The 14,815-nt window shown below is 41.4% G+C and overlaps 1 protein-coding gene across 2 annotated transcripts in view; it reads right to left on the bottom strand.

Annotated features, from left to right (window-relative positions):
- Nucleotides 1-152: 152 nt before the first annotated feature.
- The window catches only part of LOC104944436 (D-glucuronyl C5-epimerase), a 49,525-nt gene continuing 34,862 nt past the window's right edge, over nucleotides 153-14,815 (bottom strand). For both annotated transcript variants that reach the window (XM_010769969.1, XM_010769968.1), the window contains exons 4-6: nucleotides 9,539-9,784; nucleotides 2,786-3,078; nucleotides 153-1,023 (exon numbers count right to left, since the gene is read on the bottom strand). In XM_010769969.1, coding sequence (XP_010768271.1) covers nucleotides 292-1,023; nucleotides 2,786-3,078; nucleotides 9,539-9,784 — 1,271 coding nt within the window. In that variant the 3' untranslated portion in view covers nucleotides 153-291. The remainder of the gene's footprint in view (nucleotides 1,024-2,785; nucleotides 3,079-9,538; nucleotides 9,785-14,815) is intronic.

The raw sequence follows: 14,815 nt of genomic DNA on the forward strand, positions 1-14,815 counted from the left end.
GTAGGACACACACACACACACAACACACACCACACACCACACCACACAGACCACACACACACACACACACACACACACACACACACACACACACACACACACACACACACACACACACACACACACACACACACACACACACACACACACACACACACACACACACACACACACACACACACACACACACACACACACACGTCATCACCGCCTTACATTCTATCATTTTCAGTATATTCATTGTTTTCAGTCATTCTATCAGCTGTATGCTATATGTGTGTTAAAGTTTGTCTAGTTGTGCTTTGCACGACTCCCTTTTAAGTAATTTTTCCAGCGCTTCACCACGTCCTTAAAGACGGGCGCGTTGTCTATGGACGCCAGCAGCTGCAGCTGGTTGATGTGCGTGGTGTGATAGTCCCAGCGTGCAAGGTTAGGCGCTGTGGCCAACATGAAGTGGCGCAGGTCGTAGATGCTCCCAGACCCCGTGTCAAAGAGTGGCAGCATGGCCTTCAGAGAGTCCATGCCGCGGCTGAACAGCTGCCCCGCCTCCCGGCCCAGCTTCTCCCCCGCGGTCTCCGTCAGGTCGTGGAGGCCCAGCAGCGAGTAGATGAAGCCGTTGAGGACAAAGGAGCTGGGGGTGGTGGGGTACTCTTCATACCAGTCGTATTTGTTCATGAACACAGCTTTGACCCCGTGCTGCGCTGAAGGCACCTTGTAGGGTCCCACCGCCCTGAGGGCAGCGCTGAGGTAGCCCTGCTCCCTGGTGAGGAGGAAGGCCCTCACCAGGGTGGACATGGCCTGGCCCTGAGCCATGGCCGAGTACCAGCCGGGCTCCAGGGGCCGGAAGCCCTCCCCCAGTTTACGTGTGACCATGATGGGCCAGCCTCCCCGCTCGTCCTGGTTGCGCACCAGCCAGTCGCTGGCGGCGAAGAAGGCGGCCATGTGGGCGGTGGTGGAGATGGTGACGTTGTCAACAAAGCCACGCCCGTGGAGGACTAACCGCACCACCCGTCTGGGCATGATCTGAGAACAGAAATAAGTAATATTATAACTGGAATATAGATTTGGCAAGAATTACATTTATGTTCATGTTTTGTGTCGAAATTAACAAAATAACGAATAACCTAATATTAAAAAAATCTACATTTCATCTATATTTACACATTTTTCAATATCTCTTAAAATCATTATGGCAGTGGTCACCAACCTTTTTAACCCAAGACCACCGACCTCGGCCTAGGTGAAAGAAGAGATCTACCTATTGCAGAATTGAGTGAAAAAGACGGCCCAGACAATGCTTCCAATTTGAGGCCTTTTATATAGGCTAATTGCATCTGAATTACTGTTACAATGAAGGCTCCATAATCAGCTCACGGCATATAGGCAGGGGTAAAGTGCTATTTTTTACGAGTGGAGGGCAGACCTCACCTCCTCTAGGGGGGTCCTCACCTCCTCTAGGTCCTCACCTCCTCTAGGGGGATCCGGGGGGATGTTCCCCCGGGAAGATTTTTTTTTAAATATTGAAGTTAAAAGCATCAATCTGGTGCACTTTGAGAGCAACATTAAGAGATCTATGGATACATCTCTCAACAACCAGATGAAACAGAACTGTAAACAGATTTTCTTTTTGGATATTTTACAAATTACTCCCCTTTCAAACTGTATTCTTGTTTTACTGCCATATAGTATTTCATACCTGTTTTTCATGTATTCTCTTATTGTTTGTATAACTATAATGATCATATGAAGGTGTGCCGCGGAAATAATCTTTTGAATAATTTGTGACAAAACCGTTCTAAACACTCAGAGAGTCCTTTAGCTCACCTGAACCCCTCAGTCTGACAGGGGAGGACTCTCCTCCAGCTTGTTGTGGAGACAGCTCCTTATGTCCGTTAGTGCAGCTAGCTAACCAGATGCTAACATCACGGTCCCCACTAGCACCGGTCCCTCTCTCCCCCGCTCTCCCCCTCTCCCTAAATGCGCTATTGCCACACACACAGAGCCGAGCTTGAATGACACAAGCACACGTGTATTTCCATGCAACTCTCTGATTGGTCTGGTGACTTGCCTCTGTTGCATTCACTGAACACGGGAAATTGCAGTCATGCCGTCCTCTCTTGTGTCATGACTCATGATGAGGTTCACGTAAAGCACGGTTAATGTATTATATTATTGAGGTGTCTCAAATATATGTCAATCAAGTGGCACCTGCTAACGGGGTGGTGGATGATAGGTTTACATCTAAAAAAGTATTTTTCAAACATTATTATTTTAATTGTATTTTTCTTTCTTTTGTTACTTTTTTTTTTAACGGTCCGCGATCTACCCGCACCACACTAGCGATCGACCGCGATCGGCTGGTTGGCGACCACTGCATTATGGTATTAGTTTGTTGATACCACCAACTGTTATGTAGATTTAAGATGTGAAACTAATTATTATTAAATATCTAGGATCACGTTAAGGGCTCAAGAGGTTGAATAACTGGGTTCATTTGCTGTTTGTTTTCTTGATTAATATATGAATATATTTGTCTATAAAATGTCAGAAAATAGCTACATTGTTCTGTCCAAAACCCAACAATTTCAGAATAGAAAAAAACAAAAGAGCATTTCCTCACATTTGAGGATCTGAAACACAACACATTTACTACTTGTATCTAACATCACTGAATTATCAACATACAGCAGTTAGTTTGTTATTAAACTAATCATTCACTCTGGGGCAGCTACATGTTTATTAGATCTCATCAGCTGTCCAACCTGAATCTCTGGCAGTCACTCACCTTGGTGGCCTTCACAGCCTTGGTGTTGGACAGCCCGACCCCCTTCCTGAGGTCGGTGAGCAGGTCCCGGGTTAGGGTGCTCCAGGCGGTACGCGGCCCGACGCCGTACGTGATCTCCCGGTCTTTGAATGCGATGAGCTGTGTGTTGGTCACGTAGTGGATGGTGAACGGCGCGCCCTTCTCCGTGGTGTCCAGGATCACAGACACGCTGCCGTTGGAGACAAACTTGATGTCCAAGCTGAGGATGAAGTCTTTGGGGTTACCCAGCTGGAGGGACACGCCTTCTGAGGACTCTGGTGGGGGGAGGGAACATGTTAAGTGCTTAAATTGAAGGTGAAGATGGAACATTTCTTCCAGTGGAATTTGTCTGGAAAAACCTGACTAACCTCATTTGACTGATTTCATAAACTTGAGACAATTACCGGATGACAGTGGACTATTTTTATCAGACTGACTGAAAGCTTTTTACTTTGTATCCATTGATGTTGTGTTTCAATGAAAGCTTGTCTTATCTCCCACATTCCCCAAAATCAGTCTGTAGTCACATTCTCAAATGATCAATTACAGTAAGAAACATTCTGCGGTCAAAAACCTTCTCTTTTCTTCTGTCGTTATGTGTGTGTGTGTGTGAGTGTGTGTGTGTGTGTGTGTCAGAGCATTGAACACTAGCAGAGACAAGCTTCTCATGGGGAGTATGGTACGGATGAGTCACTGCACACAGAGCTTAATTAGGCAGAGGACCGAAAGGAATACAAAGAAAAAACAGACATGTAGGAAGAGGGAAAAAAAAGAGTGAAAGAAGAAGTTGATTGACTGTAGAAACTTTCCCATTTGCATCTCCACATCTCTTCCATACAAAGCTTAAAGTCGGAAACTCAGGAGAGATTCCGTTTTCACACTGCCACTGCTCCTATACCCATCAACTCAAGTGCCACCCACTTCAGTTGCTGCTCTGAATGCATGTCAACTCTCTAAAACATAAACAGCTTCTGGAACCATCTTTCCTTTGCCATTGTTACGTGGTGTGCACAGCAAAAAACGTTTACAATGAAGGTTCCCGAAGGAGTAAAGAGAAAAATGCAATAGTCAAGAAAAAAGGAGGATAATGGCAGGATGGGTGGCCTCAAGTGCCCTTAACGCCAGCCAAGGAGCGGAGAGAGTGAAAATGAGCCAATACTGAGAAGACAATTGAGAATCAGATCCCACATGACACTGAGCTGAGGAAGCAGAAGCAGACACAAAGACAGTCGATCACGAGGAGAATGGAGGAGAGAGCCAGTCTGGCAGGGGCCTCTGCAAGACTACAGCTCTTTAATGCACTCATAAATCCATTACTTAAGGCAATGCAGAAAGTAAGTGGATTTGTACTCTGGCCCTGTGATTACTCTGGCATCAATAAAGGATGGGCAGGGAATATAGACGAGATTCCACCTCCTCTGCTCTGCTGTTAACAATCAGGCAGCAGGCACAGATGACATGTAGCTGCACATACGTCAGCGTCAAAACAATGCTTGTATACATGAGTGAGCATGACGCAAACACATGTTCAGTGCGTGTTGTGCATGTGCGGAGACCAAAAGAATCCAAGCAACAGTCTTTTATTAATCATTAACATCTTCTAGTAACTACATCACGGAATATAGTGCCTACGAACATTATTGAACCGCTTGGGAAGTTTTCATGTTCCGCTTCAAATAAAAAAGTATTTTTTTGTATCAATTAATCAGCAAATAATATTTTGAATGTCTTTTATTTGTCAATGACAGAGCAAATGCCCATTGTAATTTCCCAGAGCCCAGGGTGAATTGATTGTTTTGTAGCGGCAGCAGTGCAAAACTTAAATATGTTCAATGTACCATACTTTACAAGGAGATATATAAAATCCACAAGTTTGACAAGCAGAAATCCTCAAATCATTGGCATATTGGCCTGGAAATAGACAGCAATTTAAAATATAACATATTTAGCAGGAAATTAAAGTTAAAGTGGAACTATCATGCTATATTTGAATAATTTATTGTAGGGCCATACCTATATAAAACATGTCTGTGAAGTTTTTTTTTCAAAATACCAAACAGATCATGCATTTTAGCCATGCCAAATTTTTGCCAGGGCTGATTCTGCTTTTGTGGCAGACTACAGCGCCACCTACAGCCCTGTCATATGTACTACAGCGTCTCCAGCGCTTTCGAGCGGCAATAGCAGTGGCCCAACTCCCCATTCCCCTGATAGGTGGAGAGTTGCCCATCTAGGCGGAGCATCCCTTTTCTGACGTCAGAAAAATTCAAATTTGTATCAGTCTGTATCAGATCCGTTGCAGCCCCGTTTTTAGAGATTTGGGTATGAAGGAAAAGAGAGAGGGTTGTGTTTTCTGACACTTGGTGAGTTCCCTGGAACACCGGGGACACATATTCATGTATAAAAGACGTACAAAAGTGCATTTTGCATGATAGGTCCCCTTTAATGTCCATCAACTAAATTGATATTAGTTTCTGATTCATCACAGAATGTTTGTTTGTCTTACAACGTTGTATGAAAGTAGAGTTACTAGCCTTTTTGACACTGATGAGAATCAAAAGACAACTAACTAATTGTATTAGTAGTCCGCGATTCACAGGATCTTTTATTATTGCAAGGGAGTCATGGAAACAGTTTAAATGATTGACAACATCGTTATTAAAGCGACTCCAGCTGGTTTTTATAAAAGTGTCAAAAAAGTCTACTTTGTTTCAATGTTACGAGACAATAAAATGAAAACTTCCAGTTGTGGTGAACACTTTTTTTTTAAAGGCACTGCCTGTGTTGACAGCTGTCACTCAACTGTTTCTCCATACACAGATCACCTCGCTTATTCTGAGAGGTTTGAACAGAATGCATTTCTAAACTATCAAAAGAACCAGGAGGGGATTGAGGAAATAAAGGTGCTCAGAGGAGGACACTGAGCGAGAATGTACAGATGGTAGATGGTAGGTTATTATCAGGGGACACACGATTGATCCACTTGATTTGAGAGGCTGTTCACCACCAGCGCCCTAGATAAAGTAAGGAGGAAAAAGACCCTAACAGAGAGAAAGAGGAGGAGGAGGAGGAGTGGAGGGAGGAAGATACGGAAAGATAAACTGACAGAAAATGAAGAAAACAGGAAAAGTTTGTAACACAGAGCAGAATAAGGCGTTTAAATGGATAGAGCGTAATATGATTGCAATGTTTAGCAAGCTCAAGAGGGCTGAGGGGGGATAAGGGGGTGGAGATGAGTAAAGAGAGGTGGAAAAGTGACTGAAATCTGGAGATGGATGACCAAGATTAATGGAGAATGAAGACTGCAGAGGGAAGGCTGAGGAGTGATGATGAAAACATGATGATGTCGAGGAAAGAGATGATGGCAAGTCGAGGCTGTGAGGCACGGCGAGCGAGGAGCAGAGACAGAAAGAAAAGTGAGCGGCGGCGGAATGAAAATAAATTGTCGATGATGATAGGTTGAAAGCGGAGGAATTAGGAGGAGGGGGAAATTACAGGAGAGGCAGCAGCTCAACAAAAGGACCCACACACAAGAGAGAAAGAATGTCCTGGAAATATCAGCAGGAGATCAAAGGAGAATAAAGACCTCTCACAATCAGCACAAGATTCTGACTTCTTCAAATCCAAAAATAACTCTGCAAAATATCTCGTCGCCTTGGTCATTTCGCAGCTGTAAAACTAGGCCACATCTCCAGTCTTTATGATAATAAACAGTCAGATTTGATTAAGAGTTATACTTCGATCACTAAGACATGTTCAACATAGAAGAACAACATCTGTAAATTGCCTATTGGCTGAACAATTGTCAGACCATTGTTGCAGCTGCATTGAATATATTACAAGAAATATCAAACAACTATTGCTTCTACATCAGGGGTAGGCAAGTAAGTTAGTAAGCAAGTAAGTAATTTTTTTCTGAGCCACAAGATGGCGGGCCAGAACATAATTAAAACGTAATTAAAGGAATTTATTTTGGTAAGAGGGCGCAGAGCCCCTGTTCCCCGGTTCAGAAAAAACTCTGATATCGCTGATGACCCTCCCCATCAACACTCTGATGCGCAGTCAGATCCGCTGATTGGTTCACTGATGATATAGGCGGCCAATCCAGAGCTTCTGGCTAGACCCGCCCTAAGGGAGGCTCGTCCTTTCTAGCCCCATTTCAGTCCCATGTTAAAAGCCAGGGCTATTATCTGTATTCTGTATATATATATGACTTATTTTTTAAATTGAGGTGTATTTATTGTTCTCTTCAAAGTTTATTTTTCTCTGAATTCTTAGGGAGGATGGTCCTAACTTTCCTCAGTGGACGAGCCTCCACTGAGTAAGAGTTATTAACTAGGTAGCAGTGTTATTTGACATACTTTTATTGTCAAGTATTGTCAAGTTCTCTGGGTTTTTGGCATTTATTTGAGTGTTTGCCCACATTTGAGAGGCTTGAGGGGCAACAGAGGACGCATGGACAACTCGAATCCTTTTTCCTTTTCTTTATTTCAACTTTTCAAGGAGACATTAGGATTCTTTCAGGTTGAAAACCTTTTTTAAAAAAGAAAAAAAAGTTACAGCATGTTTTGCTTTGCAATTTAATATATTATAACCTCAATTAATCACTAACCAAGTATTTTACTCAAACTCAATGTATTTAATAGTTAAATAAGTACTTTAATGCCTCTCTGTTTATTCTCTTGGCTTTCAGAATATGAAGCTTGTATTTCCATCTACAAATGGAGCTAATTGATTTTCAAACAAGCTCCCTGGTCAGCGATGCGCTCAGAAGTGCGGAGTCTGAGAGTGCCTTTTGGGTGGGAAGCTCAGAGGAGTATAGCACGATCAGTCTTTCTTCAATTAATGCGATAAAGACGCACAAGAGCAATCGATTGATGCATAAAACCGGACTGCTGCGGATTAAAGGACGTCCATTCTTTTGCCAAGGCACACANGAGTAATGAGACAGTCATTAAAGCTGGTGAAACAAATGTTCACCATATTAAACTCTAACTCGCTCTTGTGATTTGAAAACTTGCACTCTTTAAAATTGTCTCAGTCTCAGACACACACACACACACACACACACACACACACACACACACACACACACACACACACACACACACACACACACACACACACACACACACACACACACACACACACGGGACATAATGAAAAGGACATTATGAGTGAAGAGGGAGACGGTCAATTTTTTCCTTTTTCATTTCATATTTTCCCTCTTTATAGAGCAATTTCTGGACGCATAAGGGAGAAGAAGGCTGCACACAATGAACCACTATACAGTCTGAGAGCCCTCAGTACGATGTGAGCATAGATACAAAGCCAGTGAGGTGGATACATTTAGATATACCTTGGACTTGGGAACATTGCTAAATGGCACCAAGGACAGTGCTATCCTTCTGACCGTTTTATTAAACAGGGCCTATTAGAAAAACGTCTGAAGTACTTCTATTAAAATACTGTTTTTATGTTGCTCATGTTATAAATTTGCAGCTGAAAATGGGTCGATGAAACATGTTCACTGTTTGTTTATGATCAAACTTGGAGTTATACTATTTAAATGCAGGTAAATCACATTTGATAATGTTAAAGCTGCCTGCTTCGGGTGACGTGTATCTTTATAACATGTTGTTATTTTCACAGTCAATCTAACATACACTGCTGCCATAAATGCTCACTCGAACCCCAACTGTGTCCGAAACAAATGGACTATTTCATCTGTTTGCTAGAAACTGCATTCTCCATCTGTTTTAGGAAATATTTAGCCTTTTTTGATGGTGGAAGTAAATATTGAAACACAGTTTTCAAAGATTGACATCCTATGTCCTGTCTGAAACGATCAACTAATTGTTCCCCTGAAGAGACTTGGCACGTGTTCCTGAACCACAAAAAGGCACAGGTTAAATATCTGTCATTAAAGCCCATATGGCACAATGTTGTTTGTGCCTGTAGGACCAGCGTGAACGCATTTAGACAGCATTGACATGAGACAATGTCTGACTAAGTGAACAAAACAGGATGAAATGAGTGATGTTGGTTCTTAAATCATCACATTCTCAGAGTTTCTCCTTGTGTGGTGGGTCCACTGTCAACCAGCAGTCTGTGTGTGTGGTGGCGTTTTAATCCTTGTCTACATTCAATAGACACCTCTGTCGGGGTTGTGGGTTTTGACGCGCCTCTCTTTGTTTTCAAACCAATTTAGCCGAGGTCGTTGTTGAATCAGATGAGCTTTATTCATTGGTCCAGACGGCATAGAAACAGGAGGAAACATTTCTTCGCTTCATAGTAAATAAAAGTGATCAGTATTCAAAAAGAACCCGATCAAAATACTTTACCGCTTCCCCGTCTCATCACAATCAGCTGTGTCCTATTAACCTGCCATATATAGGCATTTAGCCATGCACGTGATACCTGACGCACATTTCATAACAAATGAGTGAGCCTTAAATGAATATCTTTTAAACCATAGTGTGACTCACAAAAATACATGATTAATTAAGAGTTTAATCTAAATCCTTATATTATTATTAAGCCTAACATTCAGACCATAATAACAAAATGAAAATGGCTCTAACAGTGTGTATGGTCGTGCTGTAGCTGTGACTCACTGCAGACTATCTCCCCCCCTGAGGGTGTAGCTGTATCTCAGGCCTCCTACAGTCACCGTTACCAGGAGATAAGCTCCGCGCCCCGAGGATGTGCACGCTCATGGAAAGTTTCACGTACCTGGAGCACTGAACTGACGCACGGAAGAGGCTCGGGTCTTGTCGTGGACACGGCTGAGGACGCACCCTTTGGGCACGCTCCAGGGGGCGGAGCTGGCCCGGCTGTCTCTGTCCTCGGCCGTATCGTAGACCTCCACGTGGGGGGGGCGCTCCGTCAGGTTCTTGCTGTAGTGGCTCAAGCCATACTGAGCGATCTGGATGGCGTAGAAGTATCCCTGAGGACCCCACTGTGTGGACAGAGGCACTCCTGTTGGAAAAGACGGAGGTAGAGGAGGATGATGTTGAATAAATATAGACAATTACCTTCCTGTATGCAAGATAATATAGATATTTAATCCTGTGGTTTTCTTTTTCTAATTATTACTTTTCAAAAGGGCAATGCTTTAAATAATGTGATCATCTTGTTAAAAGAAGATCTTAGGCTCTTTGCAGTCTATTTCAAGTAAATGCTCCTCTTGAGATAGCAGTTGTCATAACAGCTTATTGTGGTGCAGTGGGCGCAGTGGGTGTCACATAGAGGTTATATGCACGGTCAGAGCAATAAAACTGGGCTAACAATAAATATTAATATCAAACACACACATTTAAAAATGTTCCAGTTTACGGAACGAGCATTGAAATCTGGGCTTATTTTATAATCGCAGACATGGAAGACAAAAAAGAAGCAGGAAAAGGTTGTTTTTTTTAAACCGAGAGCGCAAGCTAAGGTAAATGATTGGATTGTGTGGTAATATTCAAGCTAATCTACTGCATTTGACCAGAGGCGAGCTTCCCTGTTCACGCAGCCAGAAATAGCTCAGGCAGGAGGATGAGTCTGATTAACAGATTGTTCACTTAAAGACCTTTGACAGTGAGAGCACATGTGCAACCTACACCCCGTCCCTCGGAGAATAACATCATAACACACTCATACTATGGAGGTAATAATGTGCCTGCTCCTCTAAAACTAATAACAACTGCATTCGAGGTGATCACTTATGTTCTCTTTTCCTAATATGACACATTTCACACAAAGATTCAGGCTGCGACAGTGACTGACATAACAGAGCACACAATCTACCTTATGGACAATATAAGAACATTGAGAGAGTTTTAGCTAGTAATGGCTTGTCTAGGGCTTCATATTATACTACATCATTCATTCTTTAAAGAACACAATTAGAAAAAAACGATAAAAACAATGATTAATAAATAATGTAATAAATGTTTGACAGTTGTGAATATGCACACAGAGTAGAGTTTGTTTCTACATCTGCCAACCAATCTGGGACATCTACCGCTGTTCGTGCCGTTGTTAAAACACTAAGTCCCTTTTCACCCTTTCTGCGAGAGCTTAACCAACACTCTTCTTATGGACTGCATGTGCATTACTGTGAAGAATTATTTCAGACAGACCACATTCAGTACAAAAAACAATCATGGCCTCTAAACTGTAGTCACACTGATGAGCAGAAGTCATTCTGAATTTAAACATGTTCCTTTGCAAAGAGCTTAAATGGAAAGACCAATCATATAGAATGCCATGTGTTGGTATCGATGTGTTTTGCATTCGATAAAAATGCTTTGAATGAATGGTCCAGAATCAGAGGATGGTAAAACAACACAAACTACACAAACATTGACTTGCTTCTCTTTGTTAGATCTGCCATTTCATTTCCCCTGATGATGTCAATGCAACTCCCCTTGAGGTGAAAGTGCCAGACTTGTCTCCCTGCCTGCCTCGTTACTGCCGTCTCCCTTGACAACTTAAGTCAAATGACTGTCAAAATCTCAACACTGTAACGCCGTGCTACTGAATAACACCCAGTAATCCATGTGGAATTGACTGTTAAGCCTCAACATATTTCATGACTCCAGAGAGCTGACTTTTCTAACAATCTGAAAAACTAGGTCTTCTACCAATTACAGGAGGCTCTAAGCCTACTGAAGTTTATATAGCAGGAAACTGTTCCACCATCTTATTATTATGCAGGCTTTGTTTTTGTAGGTCAGCAGACTGTAACATCTGCATGAAGGTGAGCAAACTTTAAAGGGCATTAAGCGACATGTTTAATATTAAACCAAAATGAATAAAGTGACATGAAAGGTTCCATATTCATGCTTAGAATTAGGAACCAACCTGTTCTTTGCCACTTCTTTGCCTAGATATGAAGCATAATGCCTGAAAACTGACTTCAAACCACAGTTTTATTTATTTATTGGTTTGAGATGTTGTCTGTTTAAATATATTTGTGATTTAGAGTCATTGTGACCAAGCTGCAACTCCAACAGTAAGCCACAGTGTCTTGGTTTTACAGACTATTCATCCAAATCCACCTCTTAGTGTATACTGTAGGTGTTTGATGGATCACGCCTCATACAGTATATACATTTGCACCAAGAGTGTTATCAACCAATGAAGTTGAACGAATGTGTTTTAGGGCTCTGAGTGTATGTGTGAAGTTAAAGATGGTTCAAGGAAAAGCGAGAGAACCATAAAACGCGACAGTTTGATTTAAGAGGGTGTTGTTACAGAGGATTAACTACGTCCACTAATGATAGCGCTCCCTCCGGCTGCTGGAGCTTCAATATTTTCAATATTTGTTCTTTGTCTCATGGAAGCACTGCTGCAAGAAGAGAAAGTAAGATCTCCATTCCATAGCTTCGACTTTTAAACTACAAGCTCTACAAGATTTGTGCCAAGGAATGACACATACAGTAGAGTCCTGCTTTTTTATGACTATCTAGGAAAAAACCCTGAGAGCATACTTCTGTATTCTGACTGGTTGTGATTTTAAGAAGAAATTATGTGAAACGCTCTAATTTTAAAGATTGTTTTGGATCCCAAAAGTATCACAGTTTAAGAGCCATAATGTGTAGGATTTTCTTTAGAACCAATGTATAGCTTAATAGAAAAATAATACCTATCATTCTTCACTTATGACGCACTAAGAGTGTGTGATGGTGTCTGTATCTGCGCTGCTCTGCCTTGATTTCTCTTTTCCTTTCATTTTGTGTGTCTGAGATGTTTTTAGGTGTCAAGCCTTGTAATAAGACCAGGTGTTAGATCTTTAGTATGCATTCAAAGGAAGCTACGAAGAAAAAACTCAAATATAGCGAGGCTAAAAGCCAAGCAGAGAAAAATGGTTTCAAAACTAGAGTGAATCTGGGCAAGGCTTTTACACACTTGTACCACATTGCAAGTGTTGTTTTTAGAAATCGCAAGGGAGGAATCATACAAATTGTGCCTTCGAATAAGTGATTGACTGCTTAATTTAAGTGCGTGTCAAATGCTTTGACTCCTGACACAAGTTACATCATGTTCCGACTATGGCAGAGGCTAGAGCGATGTAAACCATATTTAATGAATAATCCTGAGGGTTAAATAACTGTTCCATGGGTAACATGGTGTTTTGGGAGTGAAGAGCTCCCATGACGTTGTGTAAGCCCTTTGGTAACTTGGGTTGTGACAGGCTAATTAATAAAGTGCTATTTTCACCTATAAAAATATGTAAGTTGAAGAGAGGCGTGTAAGCTTGGGTGTGAGGAGGGCTAAATAGGAAAGAGCCTTGGGCTTAATTAATGAACCTTGTTAAAGTGTGTGAGTGGGTATGCAAGCGTCTAGCCATAGAAGTCTTTCCTCTATATTGTACTAAAATAAACCGTGTGCAGGAAATGAGATGGTGAGAATAACTCTGCTCCCCACTGCTCACATTTGGCTGGATTACCGTCTGACCCATTTCCTGCTATATTTACTCCATACATGTGTTACAGATGGTCTTTTAGTAGGACTGCAGTTCAGAAAAAAACGAATTAATTAATTGAAAATCAGCCAAACTCATTGGAAGTAATCAACTATTCGTTTTATGACCTGCCTTGTAATTTGGTATTCTCTGCATCTATATGAATATCAAAGCCTCTGAAAGCGTGACACATATACTTCTTGCAAGTTTTTACTATAAAGGAAACTACTGTGTGTTGTTCTGTTGGTGGGATAAACAGAAAAGCAGATTTGTATCACTAAAAAAGCCAATGCAGGGAAATTGTGCAATCCATCTCTGCAAAAATACCTATTTACTGCTGGCAAATTGCTCTCAGAGACACTGCCTGTCGTTACTCATCAGGCTAACCTCAGCAACTGACACTTTGCCAGTGAATATATCACCTTTTATTACATCTCCCGGATCAAACAAAAGCTTGCTTCTTGAGAGGAAATAGGCTAGGGCAAAATAACTAAGATTGTTCTACTTGTGTACTTTTCACTGATAACATGTTTGAATCTGTAGGAAACGTTTTGGAGAATTCAAAAGAACCTCTTTTTTTAAGTTGTTGTTGTTATAGTCTTTCTTTTTACGGTTTGCCATATTTTGTGACAATAAAACACAAAGGTTGAATATTTATTTTGCAATTGAAGTAAAGTATACAGGGTCATTTGTTCAAGCGAGCTGGGAACAGAATCATATTGATGACAATGTACTCGAACTAATAGCCTTTAAAATTAGATATTGATCCTTACTGATCATTATTTTAAAAGGAACCTTGACGAGAAAATAACTTTGAGGGTTAGACTCAAAGTGTGAAGGAACAGGGAGAACAAACGTCCAGCAAGATATCTATACAATATCTATTCAAAGAAATGAGTGTCTGAGTAAAGGAAAACACAGTTTGAATGCACACACATCTTGTTTGGTAGCGGTAAGACTGAGAGCATTTGGTTGGCAGAGATTGAGTATGTGCTTTTGATCTAGCTTGTTTATCAAGCATTAGATTAGCTAGAAACTACCTTTTCAAGTAAATCATATATTTCACATCGACATAGTCAAAGTTTAAAAACCAATAGTTTGGTAGCTTCGGCACCCTAAAAAGGAAAATACTATTTATAAATAGAACTAGGGATGACCCGATCACCTTTTTTTGCTCCCGATCCGATTCCGATCATTTGATTTTGACAATCTGCCGATACCGATTTTTCCCGATCCGATCTTTATGCAATGCATTAAGAGAAAAAAAGGTAACAGATAACGGCTGGTCATCCAACGCGATGAATTCAGCTATCTTGGCTGTTATTTTTTGGGCCTTTTCACTGTTCTGGGGCAGTTTCTCTTTCCTTTGAAAAGTCTCTGAAAGTGTCAGTTGTTTCAGTGCNACTACAACATGGATGTACAATAAGAACGAGGGACTCATCTAGAGACTCTGCACCGTGCTCTGATGCTGTTGCTTTATGCTTTATGAACGTGGATAACAGAGAAACATATTCTTCATGACCAAAGTTGGAATTGAGTTGTTTGTGTGGGAGAGA

Source organism: Notothenia coriiceps, unplaced genomic scaffold (genome assembly GCF_000735185.1).
Source record: "Notothenia coriiceps isolate Sejong01 unplaced genomic scaffold, NC01 NC01_scaffold00008051, whole genome shotgun sequence".
Lineage (NCBI taxonomy): Eukaryota > Metazoa > Chordata > Actinopteri > Perciformes > Nototheniidae > Notothenia > Notothenia coriiceps.